At 40.8% G+C, this 24780-nt stretch overlaps 1 protein-coding gene across 1 annotated transcript in view; it reads right to left on the reverse strand.

Moving 5' to 3' along the window:
* Positions 1-24780, reverse strand: part of NHS (NHS actin remodeling regulator) — a 368434-nt gene that overhangs the window by 29173 nt on the left and 314481 nt on the right. The window contains exons 2-3 of the mRNA XM_021932794.2: positions 19851-20003; positions 15271-15404 (exon numbers count right to left, since the gene is read on the reverse strand). Coding sequence (XP_021788486.2) covers positions 15271-15404; positions 19851-20003 — 287 coding nt within the window. The remainder of the gene's footprint in view (positions 1-15270; positions 15405-19850; positions 20004-24780) is intronic.

Below are 24780 nucleotides of genomic sequence, written 5' to 3' on the forward strand. Positions count from 1 at the left end.
GTCCTAGTTTGAGTGACTTCCTTCATTTCATTCCCAGTAAGGCAGTTGGAATGTCCCCTGCCCTTCAAAGACACATCCTTGCTAAAAAGAAAAGTTTGATTTGACATCAGTCTTTTATTTTAAAATCCCTGGATTATCAGGCTGTGAAATGACAAAGAATCCCTGATATTTTATTCCTGGCTAATTTTATCAAGTCTGGCAAACAGTACAACTGTAAAGGCAATATGTTGAAATGAATTCACTGTTGATCCTGATGATGAGGATTTAGGTCTTAGTGTTCCTCTGGAACCAAATCAACTTTTGCCATAGGGGCTCCATCTCATACCAAGTATCTTCATCCACTGCCATAGAGACCATCAGATATCCCACCCCTTGATCATTCTGATGAGGCTTGGAGAGGAAAACTTGTTGAGACTGCTGGCATCCCACTACATTTAAGGAAGGGTGACCTCCTTACTTATCTGTCTAGATAACAGAATCTAAGCAGGGACTTGGACTTCAAGGGTCCTCATGGACTCTACTGCAGAGTGAAAGCAGAAAAAGGAGATGTTCCAACTCAAGTACTAACCCTGGTGAGTAGTGACTGTGTGGACTCAGTGGAAGACAGTGCTGTAATTGAATAGGAATGTCTGCCTTAGGCTTGCGAAAGGGAAGAGCAAGTGCATGTCCCAAGTATTTGCAGATCCAGGCCTGGACTGAAAGACATGACTGATGAGAACCAATGAGCTGAACATTCCATTCAGCAGCGGGTAAGGGTGAACTGCTATGGCTAATTGATTCCATAGTCTGAAATGGGAATCTATGCTGTGACAGTGTGCGCGGAGCCGAAGTGCTCAATACCATGACAGCTTTTAATCACCTTAGATCAGATTCTCTGCGATCTTCTAGATTTTGTTATATAAACTAAAGAAGTTCTGCACTAAGCATTTCTTGGGTGAACTCACCTTCACCTGAAGTCATATATCCATCAGAAGCACTAGGGGTGTAAGTGCCAACCCAGAAACTGTGAAATGTCTATGGTGCCAACTGTGTGTGTGTGTGTGTGTGTGTGTGTGTGTGTGTGTGTATCTATTTTGAAATAATTTAGACTTAAGGAAAAGTTGTAAAAATAGCAGAGTGTTCCCATTACTCGTTACTCAGCTTTTCCTAATGGAAAAGCTTACATAGCCATAGTACATCTGTTGAAACCCCGTCATTAGCATTGATAAATACTATTAACTAATCTATTAACCTTATTTAAATTTTGTCAGTTTTCCCATTGATGCTTTTTTCCTCAACCAGGATCCAATCCAGGATTGCACATTGCATTCAGTTGTCAAATTTCCTCAGTCCCCTTCATTTTTGTTTTATTTTGTTTTCGAGACAGAGTCTTGCCCTGTCATCCAGGCAGAAGTGCAATGATGCAATCATGGCTCACTGTAGCCTCGACCTCCCAGGCTGAAGCAATCCTCCCATCTCCACCTCCCAAGTAGCTGGGACCGCAGGCATATACCACCATGCCTGGCTAAGTTTAAATTTTTTTTTTTTTGTAGAGATGAGGTCTTGCTATGTTGCCCAGGCTGGTCTCAAATTCCTGAGCTCAGCCAGTCTTCCCACTTCAGCATCCCAAAGTGTTGGGATTATGGGCGTGAGTCTTTGTTTTCCATGACCTTAGTATTTTCAAAGAGTACTGGTCAATTATTTTATAGAGTGTCCTTCAGTTGGGGTTTGTCAGATGTTTTCTCATGATTAGATTGAGGCAACATATTTTTTGACAAGGGTCTCTCACAGAAGTGTTATCTCAATGCATCACATCAGGAGGTCCATGTACAGGTGTGTTCCCTTACTGGTGATATTAACTTTGGTCACTTGGTTAAGATGGGGAGGACCAGGTGAACTTCTGTGGATTCATAAGAACCTTGGCTCATTTCTGACCCATTGATGATGACAAAAGGAGCAAAGATGTGAATGGACCAGAACCACTTGACAGCTGAAGCAACAAACTGCACTTTGCTTTTTAATTATATGATTTGGATAGATGTTAGACAACATCTGCAGTGAGCTGTTACAGGAGCTGTGCATGATGGTCAGAGGGAATAACTCAGATGAGCGACTGGGCATTATCACAGACAGAACCATCCAGGAGGCTAACTGGGATGGGGATGATGCAATATCTTTCACAGGATATTTTAAGTTTTTGGAGAAGGTGGACATAGAACAGAAAATGAACATCTGATTTCTTGACTAAAGAACTGAGACTAAACTGTTCCATACTCTCTAGTATTTAACAACTGGAACTTGAGAGTCCTCCTGTCCACCAGCCCCACCTATACCCCATCATGCCCCATCTCCCAAAATGCTACTATTGATGCATGACAACTCCAGATGTGCTTGGTCAACACAAGCCTGCCTTTGATGCAAACAGGGCATTACAGAATAGTACACCCAGTCTATTTCTCTTCAGTCTGAATTCACCGGTTCTCCATTTCTAAATGTTATCTCCACTCTTCTGCTGCTGACGCCACATGTCCATCCAGTCTGAGAAAGTGAGAGGAGGAACCATGCCAAGCTAATTCACTGGACTAGACTGTAGGCTTCCGCATGCTCCTTCAATCTTGTCCCTATGTCCTTTGCTTCCTGCTTCTGTCACCCAACAGAGGTGTGAATGCAGCAACTGCACTTGGTCTTTTAGTCTCCCTGCTTTTTATTAACCCCCCAAATTCCCTCTGTTACACGTGGAACCCCAAGCTGTGCCTATTGAATATATTTCTGACTTGGCAAGAAAGTTCTGTGGTCTGGAAGTTTTTATTTACCTTCACTCATAAATGGGACTCTGGGATGTTGTCTCCCCGTGAGCTTTTCAGGGACCAGCACTTCTCTCAGAACAATGTGACCATCTCTTGGTCCCCTCCATTCTGCCCAGTCAGTCATCAAAGGTCTGCTTGATAGAGATACTTTTCTTTTAAAAAATTTTGACAGGGCGCGGTGGCTCATGCCTGTAATCCCAGCACTTTCAGAGGCTGAGGTGGGCGGATCATGAGGTCAGGAGATTGAGACCATCCTGGCTAACACAGTGAAACCCCATCTCTACTAAAAATACAAAAAATTAGCTGGGTGTGGTGGCAAACGCCTGTAATCCCAGCTACTCGGGAGGCTGAGGCAGGAGAATGGTGTGAACCCAGGAGGCGGAGCTTGCAGTGAGCCGAGATGGCGCCACTGCACTCCATCCAGCCTGGATGGAGTAAAAGAAGCAGGAAGACCTTTATGAACTGATAAGGAGTGATTTCTAAGACATACTCTTAATTGAAAAAAAAAATTTAATTCAAAAAAAATTTTTTTTTTAATTTTTAATTTTTTTTAGAGATAGGGTCTCACTCTGTCACCCAGGCTGGATGGAGTACAGTGGTGTCATCATGGCTCACCGCAGCCTCCAACTCCTGGGCTCAAGCGATCCTCCTGCATCAGCCTCCCAAGTAGCTGGGACTGCAGACACATGCCACTGCACCTAGTGGAGATGCTCTTCTTGAAAGGCGCAAGGTGTACAACCAAGTGTTCTAGGTGGCTTGCCCAGGTCATTCTCTTTCTCTGGCCTGTGATTCTCCACACACATATCTACATGGCTACTTTTGTTAGTGCAGTGTTGGTTCTTCAGAAAATAGCCATATGCCTGCTGATTTGCTTAGTTTGGGGACACCATCGCCACCACAATGGCTGCTCTGACAATATGCCTGGGGGCTTTCTCATGGCTTTTTGAACAAGGAGGCTGGGCACCCTATTGAGCCTCCTGCATTCACACCTCTGCAGCATGGTTTATGCCTCAATGTTATGTGCACTGGAATGCTTTCCACTTCACATTTCCAAATAGATTACTGTTAAGGAAATTCCTAATTGATCCTATCTGAGATTTAAAGATTGTCCTCAGTATCTTGAAGGATTTTACATGGGGCAAATGATTATGCTGGAAGCTATAGTCAGCTCCTAATGGTGGTCTAAAGCATCAAATGTATTGTAGCATCAGCCGCCTGGCTGAGGAGCCTCCTGGCTCCTCATGTAGACCACTGCTAATGCCTTAGAAACATGGTCTCGCATTTGTGGCCAATCTGAGGTGGAATGATAGGCCTCTGAGCAAGCCAGTGCAGCTTCTTTGCTAGAGTCAGCTTAGTTTAGACTTCATTGAATCAGGTAATCAGGTTGTTGTCATCCTAACATCTGTCTGTGTAAGTCTCTTCATTCATAAATCTGTCCTTGGTGGACTTTCTCTGACTCATTGCTTACTTGTTTGCTTGCTTCCTTGCTTAGGAAGGAAAACTTACACACAATTACTTTTTTTATTATTTTTTTGAGACACAGTTTTGCTGTATCACCCAGGTTGGAGTGCAGTGGCATGATCTCAGCTCACTGCAGCCTCTGCCTCCTGGGCTTAAGTGATCCTTCCACCTCAGCCTCCCGAGTAGCTAGGACTACAGGTGTGCGCCACTATGCTTGGCTGTTTTTTCTTTTCTTTTCTTTTCTTTTTTTTTTTTCTTATAGACGGGGGTCTCACAATGTCGCCCAGGCTGGTCTCAAACTCCTGAGCTCAAGTGATCCACCAGCCTCAGCCTCCCAAAGTGTTGGGATTACAGGTATCAGCCACCGCGCCTGACCCACACAATTATTCAGGAAGGGAATGGCTAAAGAATACCACCTTCAAGGGATGGGGAAGGGGTGGGAATCAGGGGAGTGGCCAGGTGGGATGACTTAAGTGTGAATGAATGTGAAAGAATGAGGAATTCCTTTTAAAGTATAATTTTGACTTTGAGATCAAGTGATGTAATACAGGAATTGTATAAAAGGGAAGAATTATCTGATAGTCATCTGTGGGGTACCTCAAAGGCTCTTTGACTTGCATATTTAAAATTCCTAAGTATATGACTTTCCCCTTTTGGTTGTATAGCAAGCTGTTTTGTTTTCATTTTGAGACAGAGTCTCACTCTGTCACCCAGGCTGGAGTGCAGTGGTGCAATCTCAGCTCACTGCAACCTCTGCTTCCCAGGTTCCAGTGATTCTCCTGCCTCAGCCTCCTGAGTAGCTGGGATTGATGGGTGCCTGCCACCGCAACTGGCTAATTTTGTATTTTTAGTGGAGAATGGGTTTCACCATGTTGGCCAGGCTGGTCTCGAACAAACTCCTAACCTCAAGTGATCCGCCTGCCTCAGCCTCCTAAAGTGCTGGGATTACAGGCATGAAGCAAGGTGTTTTAATCCACAATTATGCCTTACTGTTCCATTTAAAACTATATTCATTAATCTATCAATAAATATTTGTGGTTAAAATGAAACAAAAATACTACTTTCCAAAGTTATTAAAGGTTAGCTATTTTCTTCCCCACCTCTTTCAGGGTGGTTGTTATTCATTTGTAATGTAGTTAGGTTTATGTGGTGCTGTTTGTTTTCCATTTGGGGTTCTCCTCACATCCTGGTTGATGATAATTATTTATTTATGGGGGGATATATAGAACATTACCTGAGCTATAACCCAAAAAATATACTCAGAGAAATGCCATCCCCCTTGAACCTGCCACCACCATCCCATCCCCCCATTTTTTCTACCCCACTCCCACTCATCCCCTGTAGGGAAATCCATCTCATTTATTTTTGGTTTATCCTTCCTGTACAGTCAATTTCATTATAATGCATGTTTTGAAAGTTCAAGTTTGTTCCACTGTGATCAATATCAATGTGATTGATATTGATTCAAATTTGTTCCAATGTGATTGATATCTTAGGTATCACGTGAATATCTAAGATATCTTAGGTATTCACGTTTGAGCATAATGTGAGACTCTCTAGATGAACACAGCAACTGCACACAGCCGAACTGAGCTGCATAAGAGTACATAACACACACACATATCAAGTATCTACCCGCTACCTCAGTTCACTCCATATATTAGGAGCCACACCTGCCCACACCTGGTGTTATGACCTTCCCTCCGGTTTCAGGTAACCTTCCATCCTGTCCTTCCCAGTAACTCATAAGCTGTGGCCCTTCTGTTGCCCAACTCCCAGCCAACTCCAGGACTTTTTTGGGTGAAGTGCCAATTTATTGCAGTATTTGTGTATTTTTAACCATTTACAATGTGTAAAACTGTGCTATTGTATTTTATTAGGTTCCTATTTGTGTGTATGTGTGTGTGTGTGTGTGTGTGTGTGTGTGTGGTCATGGAAGAAATTTTTGAGTGTTGTGCCCCTAACTTCATTTTCTCCATAAGCCCTTTGTTTTTTATTGTGCAATTTTGCATAGTGTGGAGAGTTTTAGGGATGCATATGTTGTGTCACAGCAGAATGGACTCTTTTATCCAAATAAGTGGCTACTTGTATATTTTCTTATATAGTTATAGATCACTTATGACTGGGATGCATTCTGAGAAATACGTCCTCAGGCAATTTTCTTGTGCAAACATCTTAGAGTGTACTTACACAAACTTAGAAGGTACAGCCTACTACGTACTTAGGCTATATGGTAGAGCCTATTGCTCCTAGGCTACAAATCTGTATGGCATGTTACTGTACTGAATACAGTAGGCAATTGTGAAACAATGTGAAGTATTTGTGTATCTAAACACAGGTAAACATAGAAAAGGTACAGCAAAAATATGACATTATAATTTTATGGGCCCAACAGACTATATGCAGTCTGTTGTTGACAGAAATGTTATTATGTGCTATATGACTATATACCCTTATTTCTAAAGTGAAGGGTAGCATACTGTGGACACTTTTTTGGGCTTTGCCTTTTTCAATTAAGAGTATGTCTTAGAAATCACTCCTTATCAGTTCATAAAGGTCTTCCTGCTGCTTTTACTCCATCACTCTTCTATGTATAGGTATTTGGGTTGTTTCCAACATCTTGTAATTGTTAGCAATGCTGAAATAAATAACCTTTTTGTGTTACTGGAGGTGTATCTTTAGTAGAATTGCAGAAGCAGAAGGTAAGTGCATATGTAGTTTGGTTAGATATTGCCAAATTGCCCTCAGTTAGGTTGGACCACGTTTGAATTTCCACCAGCAATGTATGAGAGTGCTTATTTCTCCAGTTTCACTAACAGAATACATTGTTATATTGTTTAATTTTTGCCAGTCTAATAGGTAATATGTGGAATCTCAGTGTTGTTTGCATTTCTTTTTTTTCTTTTCTTTCTTCCTTTTTTTTTTTTTTTTTTTTTTTTTTTTGAGACAGAGTCTCCTCTGTCATGCAGGCTGGAGTGTAGTGGTGTGATCACAGCAACCTCAACCTCCCCAAGCTCAAGTGATTCTCCCACCTCAGCCTCCTGAGTAGCTGGGACTACAGGCACACCCCATCAGGCCCAGCTAATTTTTGCATTTTTTTGTAGAGATGGGGTTTCACCATGTTACCCAGGCTGGTCTCAAACTCCTGGGCTCAAGTGATCCTCCTACCTGAGCCTCCCAAAATGCTGGGATTACAGGCTGCAGAATGCTCCGGCCTGCATTTCTAATTGAGAGTGAGCTTAAACAATTTTTCTTCAGTTGAAGAAACATATCTATATTTTTTCTGAATTGTCTGTTCACATCTTTTCCTCAATTTTTCTTCCAAGGTTTTGCTCTTTTCTTTATCCCTCAATTTTTAAGAGGTATTTATCAAAAAATTATTTGTCAACAGTGCTGAGGTTGAGAAACACTGATCAAATTTTTCCTTTCACCAAATGGCTATGCAGTTGTTCCAGCATCATTAAAAAACTCCATCTCTTGCCTCAGTTATTTGTGATGTTGCCTTTATTGAATGTTTTTATATATACTCTGGTCTCCTTCTGGACTTTGTGTTTTATTCTACTGATACATCTGTCTATTCATGTGCCAATACCACAATATTGTAACTGTAGAGGCTTTAAATATATCTTAATGTCTGGTAGGGCTAGGTTTCCTTTTTCAGGGAGATGTCTTTCTATTTGAAAAAGTCTAATTTTGTGTCTTTAAGGAGTGCTTTAAAGTTTTTCTCATAAAAGTTTTACACATTTTTGGTAAATTAATTCCTAAGTATTTAGTCTTCTTTGTTATTGCTGTAAATGGGGGTTTCTCTAACATTAGATATATATACATATACATATATATAGAGAGAGAGAGGGAGAGAGAGAGAGAGAGAGGCATATATATGTATGGAAACATTAGAGGCATTTCTAATTAAAAATAGATATTGAATTTTGTTTAAGGCTTAGCCAGTATAAAAGGAGCTAACCATATAGGTTTTCTCCTCCTAGATCTGTTAATATGATATATGATACTAGTAGATTTCATAATATTGAACCAACCTTCCATTCCTAGAATAAATCCCATTTAGTCACAGCATATTAATCTCCTACTGTGATGTTATATTCTGTTTGCTAATGTTGAATTTAGTATTTTTGAATCAATAATCATAAGTGATATTGGTCTGTACTCATCTTTCTTTTTTATGGACTGTCTTTATCAGTTTAGGTGTCAATGTTATACTTGCTTCATAAAATAAATAGGGAAGTTTTGCTTCATTTTCAATGCTCTTAAACAATTTAAAGAGCATTGGGAACATCTGGACTTTGAAGGTTTAGTAGAATTCCTCTGGGAAACCATCTAGGCCTGACGTTTTTTAGTGGCATGTCTCCTTAATAACTTCTTCTGGTTCTACCATGGAAGTCAGTCTGTTTAAGCTTACCAACTCTAATGAGGCCAATTCTGGCAATTTTTCTTCTTCTAGGAAATTACCCATTTCATCTAGGTTTTCAAATTTATTTGCACAGAGGTCTGCAAAATAGTCTCTTATAATTTTTAAATTTTCTTTTGTTTCAGTGGTATTTTTTCCTGTCATTGCTTATTTTATTTGTGCTTTCTCTCTTTTTCTTGGTCATGTTTTTTCAAACAATCACGACCTAATTAATAAATAAAAATCTTGTGTGTGTTTAATGTATACAGCATATAGTTGGGTTTGCTTTGTGAGCCAAATTGAAAAGTTTTAAAATAGGCAAATTAAACTCACTCATATTCATTGATATGACTAAACTCTGATAAATATTATAATTATGTGTATTTTGTTATATTTGTTATGTTTCTTCCTCCATAAGATGTGTTGTCTTCTCTCTTTATATAAAACAATTTTTTGGTATTTAGGAAGTTTTTTTTTGTTTTTGTTTTTGTTTTTTGTTTGTTTTGTTTTGTTTTTTGCTAGTAGTCTTCTTTGTTCTTATACTATTTTATTTATTTTTATTTTATTTATTTATTTATTTATTTATTTGAGATGGAGTCTTGCTCAGTCGCCCAGGCTGGAGTGCGGTGGCGCGATCTTGGCTCACTGCAAGCTCCATCCCCCGGGTTCCCGCCATTCTCCTGCCTCAGCCTCCCGAGTAGCTCAGCTCGGACTACAGGCTATTTTTTTTTTTTTTTTTTTTTAGTAGAGACGAGGTTTCACCGTGTTAGCCAGGATGGTCTCTATCTCCTGACCTCATGATCCTGATCTGCCCGTCTCAGCCTCCCAAAGTGCTGGGATTACAGGCGTGAGCCACCGTGCCCGGCCTCTTATACCATTTTAATGTCCTTAGTCCCGTTTTATTTTTCAAGCCTTTACTATCCGGTTGACTAGTTCTTACTGGTATCCTTTAACAGTCACTTATTGCCTAGACAATAATCAATTAGCTTATTCTACTTTCTTCTTTACCTCTCCCTTCTCTCATTTTTAGTTGCATCATTCTCTGTTGTCACAACATTTAAAATTGCACGTTAGTTTTCTATCTTCATGTGCACTTTAGTTTTAGTTTTAGATCTACATTTACATGTATTAAAATGTATGCTACCCATCCTTTTGCTGACATTTCCCCAATTATTCCTTGGTTGGATGAAGCTTGTCCTCTGGTAGATTCCTCATAAAGGACTCATGGGTGTAAAATTCTCTAAGTTCCTGTATGTTGAAAATTGCTTTTCTATACTTGAAGTACAGCATGGTTGGACATAAAACCCTTGCTTCATATATTCTTTAATTGATCTTTTGCAATCACTCTATGTAGATCTGCTAATCTATCTCTTACTCCATTTGTGTGGCTTTGGTGTGTTTCACAAGATCCCTGGTTTAATGGCACCATCTTCTGTCAGTTCGTCGAAGTCGAATATTTTAGTGTATTTGTTTGTTTTGGTGGTGATGCAGGAGTTGAAGGACACACACAACTCCTGCGTGTCCTTGAATGTTTTGGTTTTATTTTGTCTTGCAGGGTCCTAGAAATTTCCTTTTTGCCCCTTTTTTTCTTCAATCCCAATTGCTGAAGGGCAGATTTCCCTTCCTGTTTGTCTTTGTCTCCCCCAGAAGCTTTTCTCTATATGAGAAAACTGCTCCTGTAAAATATACATACTTTTAGGTCCTTTTTTGTAGTTTGTGTCTATCTGAAAAAATTTGTACTATTTTTCAGACTTAGGGCAGACAATTTTTCTGGTGGTGGTTTTATATCAATCTTAAGACCCACTGCTAGTTCGTCTCTTCCATGTAGCTTTCTGAATCTGCCCTCCCTCACCTTGTAACAGGAGGAAATATGCTGAGACTTGGTGTTTTCTCTCTTTTTACTTAACAGTCAATGTGATGTTTGGGAATTCTCTGTCCTCAAGTTATGCTGATGGTGTGTTTTTCTGTGTAGTTTTATTTTTACCTTCTTGTTCGATATCATTTTTGGAGGAAATAATAGGAGATGGGGACCTAGGGTATCACCATTATCATCAGTTACCTGGGAGTCTCAGTGTATATTTTGATCCACCAAAAAACCTGTGTATTCAACTGCCTCAAACAGGCTACTTTCCAGCCATCAGCACTGTAAGTCTAATAGTTTTTGAGCATATAAAAGTATTGTTTCTTACCAAAAAAAAAAAAAGCTGTGTGGACTACTTCTAATGGTTAGTACCAAGAGTGAAAACACATGGTTGGATTTGCAGGGAACAGGATACCTGTTACAGCTCTGGCAAACGCTCCTGTTTTGATACCCATTTGCCATTCTCAATTTGACCACAGCCTAGAGAAGGAAGAAAAATTCCCCAGAAATTCTGCCTGGAGGCAAATGGCTTTCAGTAACTGGGTTTTTGTAAACAAAAGTACTAAAGTACACAAACACACCTCACTGGGGACCCTTTCCTCTCCCTACCTTTCCCTAAATAATCAGTATTCTGATGCTTAACAAGTCAGTCTGCAACCAAGAGTTCATGTGGACAGAAGTCGATCCCAGGCAATTTCTCTTTCATATTGCCCTTGGGAACATTTTTACTACAAACTTTTTACATTTGGTTCCTAGCTAGGCCCAGATAACTCTTCAGATCCTTTACCAGCCTAAAGCTGTAGTTTCTGTGGTGCATTAAAGAAAAGGTTGGGATGCTATGTACTAGTGTTGATTTCGTGAAGTTTGTTTCGATCTCTTCCCTGTAGCTCCGGTCGACAGTAACTTCATGTCCCAAATAAATGATCTTAAACTAATCTCTGGCTATAGAATTTCAGAATCCAGCAGGATGGAATAGATACCCTTTTTGTAGGAAGCCTTTCCCTGAAATGACCTCCTTTGCCACCCTTAATGAGTAAGGACTCCTAGAAGGGCTTTAATTAGAGATACTCCTTGAATTTTCAGCTAACAAAGCGTTTAGGGTTTTATGCTAAATTGGCTTGTCCTGTTTCCTGTGAGTTCCCCCTAGAGAACTTTTGGTACAAATTAAATGTCAAGAAACCAAGCGTCCTCTCTTCTCACTTGTAGGAGTTATGAGGTTACTTTGGAGCCATCACCAGATGCCACCAGACAGATGACACTTTGTCCCTTGAAATTTTAAAATATCCCATGGCACCCTTAGGAGTTCACTGCAGTGCCCTAAGGCACCTAAGCACACAGTTTGGGAATCACAGATATACAACCTTCCAGCCCTTTCCCCCTATGCATATGTATATGTACACATACATATACAGTCATTGACATTTTTTGAGATTATACTATACACAAATTTATAAACTATGTAAAAATCCCTGATAATAAAACATACATTTTCCCATGTCATTAAATATTCTTCTCTAACACTATTTTTGATATTGTATTCTATCCTATAGTTATATCAGTATTCATTAAACTAAGTCCCTATTGTTGGACATTTGAGATATTTGTGATTAATTTTCCCATTGTAAACAGTGCTTTGATGAACACCCTAGTGAATAAATCTTTGCATACACTGATTATTGCCTTGGGATAAATTCCTAGATGTAAAATTGCTGGATCAAAGGTTATGAATATTTAGAGTTTTGCCCTCTAGAAAGAGTGTAACAGTTTATACTTCCTCTAGTATATGTGAGTATATGTTAAGGTTTTTCATTTGATGGTAAGAATTTTATTATAAATGATTTCAATATAGACTGACATTCAGGTATTTTAGGCATTGTGCTGGGCACTTGCACAAATACACATGCATAGTTTAATCTTATTTATAAAATGTCATATTTAGCCTCTTTAACAACCTTGAAAAGTTGATTTTTTTTTTTTTTTTTTTTTTTTTTTTTTTGGAGACGGAGTCTCGCTCTGTCACCCAGGCTGGAGTGCAGTGGCTGGATCTCAGCTCACTGCAAGCTCCGCCTCCCGGGTTCACGCCATTCTCCTGCCTCAGCCTCCAGAGTAGCTGGGACTACAGGCGCCCGCCACCTCGCCCGGCTAGTTTTTTTTGTATTTTTTAGTAGAGACGGGGTTTCGCCGTGTTAGCCAGGATGGTCTCGATCTCCTGACCTCGTGATCCGCCCGTCTCGGCCTCCCAAAGTGCTGGGATTACAGGCTTGAGCCACCGCGCCCGGCCGAAAAGTTGATATTATCCCCATTTTACAGATAAAGAGACTGGGAGTCAGAAAGATACAATAGCTTTTTCCAAGTTACACATCCAGAAAGTTGTAGTGCTGGGATTTAAACACAGTTAGACCTATGATCTTATCACCATATAATAGATACTTCAGGGAATTGATTGGCTAATAATAACGTCTGATGCTTATATAGTACTTATGTATGAGGTACTGTTTACATGTATTATCACGTTCAATTATCATCCCAAGGCTATGAGGTACTATCTACTCCCATTCCCAAGACACTGAAATGACTAACTTGCCAGGGTCATACTGCTTGCAAGTGTTAGAGCTGGTATTCAAAGTCAGGCAGTTTAACTTCATGGTCCATGCCATTAATGATCAAGGTACAGTACAATAGCCTGCAGAGTTGCAGAAGACTGTATATCAATCTCATTATGAATGCTTTCTTAAAGGAAGAAAAGCATGGCTTCACCAAATCTCATACATGAAAGGAGAGTTGTCTAAGAAAATGTCTATCTAGCAATTTAACTACAAATTTCCTGTCCCTTTACCTGCAGCCATTTGTCTTTCAGCAATATACAGTCTTGTAAGCTTGAACTATGTTCTATCCAGGCCTAAGGGATATAACTCAAATGAAAATCTTCTAATCATTGTAGTGACCCAAACTCTTGAACAAATAAACAGTTAAAATTACTTAGAAATACTAAGTATTATCATTTGGGATGGACAAACTTACTGAAGTTTACCTAAGTGTAATCCATAGTCCTCTTTTATTGATATTTTTTAGGTAAGTAAATGAAGTACTCTCATTGCTATTCATCATTTTAAGCTTTTCCTATAGTCTTACTTTAGTATTTAGACATTATTAAAAATTATGCAGATCATGAAAAAGGGTTATATTTTTATGTAATTTCTGTAAATGCTCAAAATTCTTCTCTTTCACCTACCCCTTCCAAGAAAACCAACTTAATTAGCCATAAAACATGTTATAATGAATGGGAAAATATTTTTAACATTTTAATGCAGAAAATGCCTCATTAAAAGCAAATGCCTCAGCAAGCAGATTTGAGCTGCTTAAGAACTTCTTTATGACAAATCACTAGCACGTGAAACTGCTCTATCTGAAGAACTAGAAAGCCCTAAGAGGCCCTTATCTCCTTTTCTTATCCTTGGGCTGCAGTGCAACAATGTAGTGAGTGCGACATGGCACTCAGTGTGCACTTGATGAGCACTGAAGGACCTGCCTGCAGTCCAGCTACAAATAGGAAAAATGTTTTTATATTTTGTCCAATATCATTCAAGGTCTTATCTGGATATGTTATATCATGTGGATTCATTTAGATGAAGTCTGTTTTTGGCTGGATATTTGGCACCATGTGACCCAAATATTTTCATCTCTCTTGCATATTGTAAAAGCCATAAGAGTGCACAATTTAGAGTCATACATGCAAATTTAATTTCTAATAAAAACCTTAACTCATACCCACACTGTTGTAACTTCTTTAGACTTTGGATCTTGAACCAGAATGACAAGACAGCAGGAATGCAGACATTCAGACAGGCAGTGTGGGCTGATTTGGTCCCAAAAGCCATAGTCCCTCACTTCAATGTTGCCTGCTTAGAGGCACAAAGTGCTCAGTTGTCCCCACTGAGGCCCTAGAAGGCATATCTGCAGTGATGTGTTTGTAGTGGCTGCTGATAGTGCTTGCTGGTGTTCTGAGCTGGGCTCAGCTTCATCATCTGTGACCCATGCTTAAGGGCTTGGGCTGAGTTACAGCCACATTCATCTGGTCAGGGCTGAAAGCCGCAGAGGCGATGACATCACCATGGTATTAAGTTACCCTGGAGAATTAGCCTCCTTTGGAGAATGGGAAAGCATGAAATAATGACATGATTACTCTTCAAATGGTAATTTTTCACAACACTAAAGTTCTTTACCAGATCACCCCACCAAGTCAGCCATGCTGTTACTTTACTAGTAATAACAGTAGTAGCAGTTGTGGTTAACATTTCTTGAGGTCTTACTCTGTACCAGTCAGTCATTGGGCTAAGCACTTTACATGCCTTATCTCATTTAATCCTCTAGCCCTATAAACCAGGTACTATTAATATCCCTGTATTACAGATGAGGGAACTGAGGGCAAAGAACATAAGTAACATCCTGAATCCTTCAGCTTGCAAGCAGAAGAACTGAGGTTTGAAGTACATATTTTTTTTTCCTGATTTTAGTCTGTAACTATTCTTGCTTTACTGCATTGTGCAACCAGTTAACTAAAAAATATGTCTGTATTCCAAAAAAGAGGCATTTCTTTCAGGAATGAAAACAGGGGAAATTAATTTGTTCCCAAATGCCCGTGATTTGAGCTCTTAGCCAGCCCAGCCTCTTTCACTGGGAGGCAGGAAACTGACTCCCAGACAAACTGATGTTTCCTCAGGAGCAAGCATAGGGCTACAGGTGGCCACCAAGCTTACCGTTAAAAAGTGACGGTCCTTAACCTCACGCCTCCTCTGGCTGTGAGCTGGAGGGTAGGCTGGCAGTGGAGGAGCTGCAATGGAAAGGGGGGCAGCTGCTCTTTGCTCTCGGCGATCGCTCCGGCTCCGGTGTTCTGAGAAGGAGAAAAAGCAGTAATACTGAAATACACTTGGCATTTTCCATTTATCTTTTCCCCTTGGGAGTGTTAGCAAAAGGCTGTAAAAAAAAAAGTGAGTTTTCATTACGTTAGCTAATTTGTATACCAAATAAGATTTTCAGAATGGTTTTTAATTGAACTTTCACTTACTATTAATACGAAATTGGATGCATACATTTCAGTGGGTCCATCTCATAATCTGTACAAGAGGGTTCACTTCTGAGTTCAGTGTGACTTATTTCAAAATAACACAAGCAACAACAACAACAACAAAAGTTGAGAACATAGTGGAAGATTTGCTGCCATCAGTACTGGAGTGGAAAGTAGGCACAGACACACCAGAGCTGCCTGGCCCACTCACTGGGTACGGGAGCTGGCTGTCACTGGCTCAGGGGAGCTGATTGCTACATATTCAGGAATTTGTGTGAGTCCATTTTTCAACCGTTGGTACCTGGAAATAACTCATGTTGGGAGTATTTGCATCACATGTTTGTTGAGTGACTGAAAGTGAATTTATGCTTTCATTAGAGTCTAGTTTTAAAAATTAGAATGTATTCAATTTCTCTGTATTTTGAATGGGCTGTGGCAGGTGCCTTCACTGCCATAGGCTTTTCTAGGTCCTGTTACTTGTTTCTGACAGGCCTCCCCAATGCTGGCTCCATTTTCTTTGCCCCATTCAATGTGCTGCCCCCTAAACTAGAAACTGAGCACTCTTGAACTTTCTGATTTCTATCCATGTCTGACTTGGCTGTCCGTGTGCCTCGCCGCCTGAACATAGTGTCTGTGTCGAGAAGGTGTGATAGTATTCCCCATCTCCCTTTGCTTGGGATTCTTCTGACAAATGTTGGCTCCCATAAGCAATTAGAGCAAAGTCTTCAAAACCATGTAGGTAGTCTTTGCTAAACTGCCTCCAAAGTCAATGTTTATCAGAAGGCTGTTTAAGATAAATGTCTTCCTTGTTAAAGTGCCCACCTCCAATGCCACCATCATTATGCAAGCAAACAGTGGGCTTTTCTAAATGGGTAACACAATGAAAAGTGTTTACATTGTTAAATCCATACAGAAGAGCCGCTTACAGGTGTTCCTGGTTAGGAAGAAGTGAAAGGAGGGGAGTAGTTGGAAGGGAAACATCAACTCAATTTTCCATTCAATTGCTCCCCTCCTACACAATCTTAAATATATATCTTTCTTTGCCCTAGGCTGGGAGTAGGCAGGCTAGGTTAATGGCTCCCTAATAATACCTTTTTTCTGGTGCTGAGGTAGGGAGAACATTAGTTCACTAGAGCCTGAAACTGCAGTGGAATCCTGCTCCTTATTCCCTCAGACCAATGAAACTTATGCTGCAGCCCGAAACTTGAAAGGAAAGGAAATATAAAATATAATTATCTATTTATAGTTGCTTATGAATCTCTCTCTCCATGATTTATGAACATAAACAATAGCATCACATAAAGCCATTACTGGCTCTGAGCATTAAAGAATTACTAAGAAAACGAAAAAAGTAATCAGAGCCTAAATAACTTGAAATACATTTAGATGCTACTTCCTCCATGAAGCCCTCCCTGAAGCTCTATGGAATGACTTGGTACATTTCTTCTTAGCCTCCCTATCACTGTATTGAAATGACCTGGTTACTTGTCTGTCTCTCCACTAGACCAGGGATTCCTTGTGGGCAGCATATGTTATTGCTTTTTGACTCCTAGGTTCTAGAACACTCCCTTGCCTTCAATAAAATTTGTTGAGGGGTTTGCTATTAAGCAGATCTTGAAGGCAGCCAATTTCTAGGTTTTAATCTTGGTCCCCCAGCTGTCTCCTTACAGTCTCACCTCCAAAAGAAGCACAGAGCTGCTGCCACCACAGCCTCATTTGTCTGTGCTTCATTATCCACTCCGTCATGGTGGAAGTCAGGCTATTCCAGCTGTCCAAATAGGGAACCTACAGGGATGCTCACTGCGGCATTTGCTGAGCATGGCAGTTGTCTGATAGGTCAGTATTATTCATGGCCACCAGATGGCAGAAGCAGATTATGCTGATGAATACAGCAGTATGCTATTGTGTTTCTTGGACAAGGTTAAAAAAAAAAAAAAGTCACTTTCTAATTTTAATTCTACACTGCATGTTTTTAATTCCATGATGGCTATAATTCTTGTTTATGGCTCTCTGCAGTGCTATTAAAACTACTACACCCAAGATATGCTATCGAGCCAACCGCAAAACAAGCCAGTCTGTGGAGGGTAAAACGCATCTCCACAGTCTTCCTTCCAAACCCCAGGAGGCCCTACATCCCTGTCTCACCACCCCCAGGAGGAGGTTCAGAGAAAACTGATATTGGCACTTGCTGTTCTTCTGTTCTGCTTTAAGTCTAAACATGACAAAGCAGTGAAATGTGATAGTTTACAAGCAGCTTGGTGTTATCTGGTGGAATCCATAAAATCCTGATCAGGGATGACTTATTAATAAAATAAAGGGATAAAAATAATTACACCTAAAGGGCTAATGTTACCCAAGCTTTCTAATGATGAGACCTGAGAAAGGATTTTGTGAGAACAATCAGATTCCTTTATAGTCATCCTGTGCCCTCAGTGTTCAACCAGTTTTCTGCAAAACTTGATTCAGTTCCACAAATGTTCATTGAGGACCTACTATATGTCAGCTTCATACTAAGTGCTTTGAATAAAATAAATTAATAAGATATCATCCTTGCCCTTGAGTTGCTCATAGATTAATGGCTTATTAGTGGTTGGTCGGCAAAACAGGCCCATAGTGGTTGCTTATAAGATTATAAGTGGCAGGATGGGAGGATGCACAGAATATTATGGGAAGGGTGCCTAATCCAGGCTGCAAAGGAATGGCAAGTGTGGAAAGAAAGATTTTCAGAAGGTGGCTTAAGTTAAAAAAGAACTTTTTAGCCAACTATAAAATTGAAGTGAATGGTAAGTGTGCCAAAGATGCTTCTAGAGGATACTGATCATCACTCTTCATTTTAAGTGTCACATTGTCTTCCCCTAATAACCAAGGAAAATTTTTAGAAACAATTGCTTTAGGGATATTAGGAGGTTAGCTCTTTCATTAAAATGAAAAAAAAAAGATGAGGAAGGGAAAAAAGAGGAGGAGGGAGAAAAAGATGGTAATTGAAGGCAACAAACTATTAAAGATGAGGATAGGGGAAAAGGCAGGAGTTATACAAATGTGGAATAAATAAGATGAAAACAATATTTATCACCATTTTGTTTCTCCACTTTGATAATGACATTAAAATATTTTACTTGCATTTTAATACTTTTGCAAAATGCCATTTCTTAAAAGAGTGCAGGGAATTTGGAAGAAAGACGTTGAATGTGTAGACACCATCTATCTCCATAGCAAGAATCTAAAGGCCAGAAAAAGCTGACATGTCCCCTACTAATACCCACTTTAGGGGGCTCTAAAACAATGATGCTACTTTTTATTCCCCTTGTCCTAATTAGAATGGTTTTAAGGCACTGAAAAGCAACCAGTGTAAGAAAGAGCTGTATTCCTATTTTGACTGCTATGAGCCTATCTCTAGATTTCTCAGGACTGTGAGAGACATGTAAATATCAGTATCTATTTCCATGAGACACAGTGTATGACAAGGAGGAAAAGAGCTCTGGCAGGCATTTCAGATGCTTAGGTTGGGTCCTGGTACCACACCTGATCTGCTATGTGTGACCCTGAACAAGTTTCCTCACCTTTCTAGGCCTCCATGTGACCCACTAAAGAATGGGGGCATTAGACTGATCACTGGTTCTCAAGAGAAGCAGAAGAGCCCTCTAGGGGATCATTCTAATTGTTAGAATGATTGGGTGGGAGCCAAAGATGACAGCCATCCCATAATGCAAAGGATGGTCAATCAAAAGGTGTCCCAGGTCTCACACAATTTTAAATGTTCCATCAGAATCTCTTATAGGGGAAAAGCCTAGTGCCTATTTATGAGTCAAACTCATATAATCCATTATAATCCAAAGTATTTATTTTTTTGCCCATATCTAATATATACTGAATGTACCAGTTTTAATGGCCATGCCCTCCTGCCCCTTGGAATAGTTTCTGAAGGTCTGTACTTAATCCAGACTTACTTTTGACAAGTGCAAACATCTGACTGCTTCATGATGTCTTCTAGTGAGGTCACGCCTGAGCATTTGCATATTGAAATAGATATTATTATAAATAATTTCCTTTCAATTTCTCTTTATTATCATATTTAGACCATAATGCTATTTTTTCTTACATGTATGGGTAGGGCATATTACCCATGGATTTCATTTCAGGGTAGAAACGGAAGCATTTCAAAGTACTTGCTACAACGAGGGGGTGTGTTGGGGCTGATGGGACAGAGGACACCTGGATGGGACAATCTCTGAGTTGTCTCCTGCAAAAGCCCCCGAGCCCAGGATCTGTCACCTCTGCGCAGGGCTTGCAGGCTCTGCCGGGCATGGCGGTGCAGCTCCTCCACGCAGGGTGGCCTTGTGGCCGGGAGGAAGATGTTGCGCTGCTGGTGCCACGGGGCGCGGTAGTACACACTCAGCTTACTCTCGATGTCCAGGTTGGAGACGGCTGCAAGACAAAGAAACAGAGCATTGTCCATCAGTGGTTTTAAGTTGTGCTTTTGGCCAACCCTGGGGTGGGGAAGAGGACAGGAGTAAAGTCTGGGTGGAGTGGAAGTCCAGACTACTGCATTCACATTAAGAACTAACTCAAGGCCGGAGAAAGGTTTGGCATTTACGATACTGATAGGAACAACCTTTGCCCCTGAGCCGAGGCACAGAAGGCTCCAAGACACCAACCGTCTACCTATAACTAGCTAATTTCCTCTCCGTAACTTCATTCCTCACCCTTGGCACAGTAGCTCATCAACACTGACAAGCCCCTGGCTAGCCTGCTTGGGGGTGTAGATGGGGGTCCTGTTTCTGAAAAATGTGGAGGAAAGCCTCGGAGATGAATGGAAAGGCTGCCTCACCTCCAGCCTTCTGGCTGCAAGGCCTCAGAGCTGTAGTTCTGCACGCTGCCCCTGCTGTCCACCTGAACTTTGGCCCATACCTTGCCCTGCCTCTGTCCCTTGTGGTCCCGTCCCCAAGGTATCCTTATCATGCCCTCCACCTACCGGCTCCATTGCCTGTCATCTTTCAAAGCATCGCTCAGTTTCCTTGGTTTCACCTAGGGGTGAGCACACGCATTAAAGAAACCATCACAGGGGTAATGAGTATTAAGGGAGGGAAACTGCAGATGCAAGATGAGTTTTTGCAACTCATCCAAGAGATCAAGGAAGGAAGGCTTCCTTCCCCCAAACACAGCATTTAACCCACTCTCATCTTCTTCATGTACACATGGATCCTAGGATGGAACGCTCCGTGAGTTAAACAGAAATTCTGCTTGAAGCAGATGTTAGGAACGAGGAGGATTTTCACTAAGAAATGGCTGCAAAGAGGACCTCACAAGCACCTGGGTAGCCTGTCAGCCTCGGGAATGGCAAGAACTGGCCCAGTCTGCTTTACCCTCCAGACACACTATCCAGATCCAGACTCCTGTCCTGGCCCCACCCCACTCCTCCCACCTCCCAGTCTCATCTCTTTCCACTCTGGTTCAGTAATGGGGGATTGACTGAAAAATCAGGTTCTGTCTGCATAAAGAAGTCAACTCCCCAAGGTAATTTATAGATTCAATGCCATCCCCATCAAGCTACCAATGAGTTTTTCACAGAATTGGAAAAACTGTTTTAAAGTTCATATGGAACCAAAAAAAGAGCCCATCTCCAAGACAATCCTAAGTCAAAGAACAAAGCTGGAGGCATCACGCTACCTGACTTCAAATCCATACTTCACAATAAGAAAATCAAACAGCATGGTACTGGTACCAAACAGAGATATAGACCAATGGAACAGAACAGTCTCAGAAATAATACCACACATCTACAGCCATCTGATCTTTGACAACCTGAGAGAACAAGAATGAAAGGATTCCTATTTAATAAATGGTGCTGGGAAAATTACAGCCATCAGTAGAAAGCTGAAACTGGATCCTTTCCTACTCCTTATACGAAAATTAATTCAAGATGACTAGAGACTTAAATGTTAGACCTAATACCATAAAATCCTAGAGGAAAACCTAGGTAGTGCACTATTCAGACACATATAGGCATGGCAAAGACTTCATGTTCAAAACACCAAAAAGCAACGGCAGCAAAGCCGTACCCGGATAAATGGGATCTCATTAAACTAAAGAGCTTCTTGCACAGCAAAAGAAACTACCATCAGAGTGAATAGGCAACCTACAGAATGGGAGAAAATTTTGCAATCTACTCATCTGACAAAGGGCTAATATCCAGAACCTACAAAGAACTCGCTAAACAAATTTACAAGAAAAAAACAAACAACCCCATCAAAAGTGGGCAAGATATGAATAGACATTTCTCAAAAGAAGACATTCATACAGCCAACAAACACATGAAAAAAAATGCTCATCATCACTGGCCATCAGAGAAATGCAAATCAAACCACAATGAGATACCATCTCACACCAGTTAGAATGGCGATCATTAAAAAGTCAGGAACAACAGGTGCTGAGAGGATGTGGAGAAATAGGAACACTTTTACACTGTTATGGATTGTAAACTAAAGTTCAACCATTATGGAAAACAGTATGATCTCATGATCTAGAACTAGATGTACCATATGACCCAGCCATCCCATTACTGGGTATATACCCAAAGGATTATAAATTATGCTGTTTCTAAAGACACATGCACACGATAAGTTATTGCAGCACTATTCACAATAAAGAAGACTTGAATCAACCTAAATGTCCATCAGTGACACAGATTGATTAAGAAAATGTGGCACATATACACCATGGAATACTATGCAGCCATCAAAAAGGATGAGTTTGTGTCCTTTGTAGGGACATGATGCAGCTGGAATCCATCATTCTAGCAAACTATCACACAAGAACAGAAAACCAACACCAAAGATAACTACCATAGGTGGGAACTGAACAATGAGATCACTCTGACTCGAAGGAACATCACACCGGGCCTATCATAGAGGAGGGGAGGGATTGCACAGAGTTATACCTGATGTAAATGACGAGTTGTGGGTAGCACACCAACAAGGCACAAGTATACATATAAAAAACCTGCCATTGTTCAACAGTACCCCTACAAGAAAAGACAAGCCTAAGGGAAGGGGTGCTCAAAAAAAAAAAAAAAAAAAAAAAAAAAGAAGTCAACTCCTACCCAATGGGGCAGAGGTCATTACCAAACCCAACAGAGAGGACCATGAATTCATGTGCTCATGACAGCTGGGAGAAGGGACAGAACATAAAGCCTGTCTGTGGAAAGAATGGGCAGGAAGTCAAGTGGGCAGTCCTAGAAGTAGAGGAGCTTCTGAGCACCCCTTCCCTTAGGCTTGTCTTTTCAGGAAGGTGGGAACCAGGATAGAGGGCTGGGCCAAGGTGACTAAGAGGTAGACCAAAAGACTCTTTCCTAGTCCCTCATTCCCTCAGCACAGCTGACCAGAGGCTTAGGGTGGTAACTTTTGACAGCCCCTCAGAAACCAGGTCAAGTGGCCATGGCTCTTCAATTCTTGTGTGGGGAAAACCTGACACCCTCCTATTTATCTTAATGTTGGTCTGAAGAAAAGACTCATCAGAAGTGCATGGCAAAAACACAGATTCCTGGGCATCAACCTAGACTTTGAATCAGAATTTCCAAGAGAAAGGTCTGGCAATCCATATTACATGAAAAGTTATTTTTATCATCAGGCAGGTTTGAGAAACACAAAATGTCTTCTGATGATGTCTTGGGATCTTGTGGGAGTGAAAGGAGTTGGGCAACATGAGGGAAGGGAAGAGACTGATGAAAATGGAAACATCCATCCACCCATGGAACATTCCCAAGTAGCTCTTAGTCTCAGGCATGGTGCTAGGTGTTGGAACACAGCACAGAACAAAACACACAGGAATCCCTGCCCTCATAAAGCATTTGTTTTCTGGCTTTGTGCAAAATGGTTTAACTGTGATTCTGCCTGGACAAAATAGTTTGGGAGCAATGACATTGGCAGACTCTTCCTATTTTGGTTTTATACAGTTCCCTAGGGATGGTCTCAGGCATCAAGACTCTAGAGGCCCTGAACACCAAAAAGGTTATAGTCCTCACTCCTCCACCTCCACCTTTCTGCAGTAGGTGATCCCAAATTTCAGAATAAATTGGCATATCATAAAATTTTAGTGTAAAGATGTTCAGCAAATTATCTTCCCTCATTATTAAAGATTAAATATCAAGTTACTTGAAAAAAAGCATTTTTTGGTGCCCATGCTTTGCTGATACCCTAAACACATTTCTACTGTGCTTGTTAGGCAAGCCAGTGCTGAGTTTTTGGGCTGCTAAACTCTGCCTGCTGCTTGGGACTGTGAATTCACAGATGCAAAGAGTAATGCATGAGTTCCAGCATGGGCAGCCTAGTCATGGCTCCCGGGAAGAACCAGCCCTCACAATGACAGCCTTCAGGGCCAGGTATCCTCACCTTTTCCTTTCCAAAATCTTTTTCTTTCTCCATTGAGAAGCTATATCAGATTTCTGCCACATATTAGCAGGTGAACATTTCACTCATCAGTTGCCACCATCCTGTCTATCTCTTAGACAGGGAAAGGAGGAAAACTCTTTAATGCCTTTGCTCTCAGTGACGTCATTTGGTCACAGAGCATTAACTAGTATTATGTGTCCACTACAGCCAGGCAGACAGGCACTAATGGAGCTCTTCCAGGGAAAACTGTCCCATTTTTCCTTCTTTAAAAAATCTATTCCTTTTCTTAAGTAACAGTTCAACCACAGTTCAATCCATTCATTCATGAGCTTCTCCACTGCCATTGTAAGGCTGCCCTGCATCTTTGGGTTCACCATGCTCCCTTTTCCTCCCTATTTAACAATCTCACCATGGCTGAGTTATGCAAGATAGCAGGCTTAGTGCCCTAGGAATGTTTGTTCTCCTAAAAATGGAACAAAGCAAAACAAGAAGGTTTTTCCTCTGTTTATTTGGATACATCCAGGGGCCACTGTGTGATAGGCAGAATTTTAGGATGGTTCCCAAGATTCCTGCCTTCTTGTGCATGTACCCTGTATAATCCCCTTCCCTTGAATGTAGGCAGAACCTGTGACTTACGTTACATTACAAGGCAAAAAGGGTTTTACGGTCTATACTCAATCGACTTTGAGCTAATCAAAAGAGAGAGTATAATCCTGAGTTAATACTTAAAAGAGACAAGAAGCAGCAGAGATGCTCTCCTGTTGGCCTTGAAGAAGCAAACTATCGTGTTGTGGACAGGGACATGTGGCAGGGAA

This window comes from Papio anubis, chromosome X (genome assembly GCF_008728515.1).
Source record: "Papio anubis isolate 15944 chromosome X, Panubis1.0, whole genome shotgun sequence".
Classification (NCBI taxonomy): domain Eukaryota; kingdom Metazoa; phylum Chordata; class Mammalia; order Primates; family Cercopithecidae; genus Papio; species Papio anubis.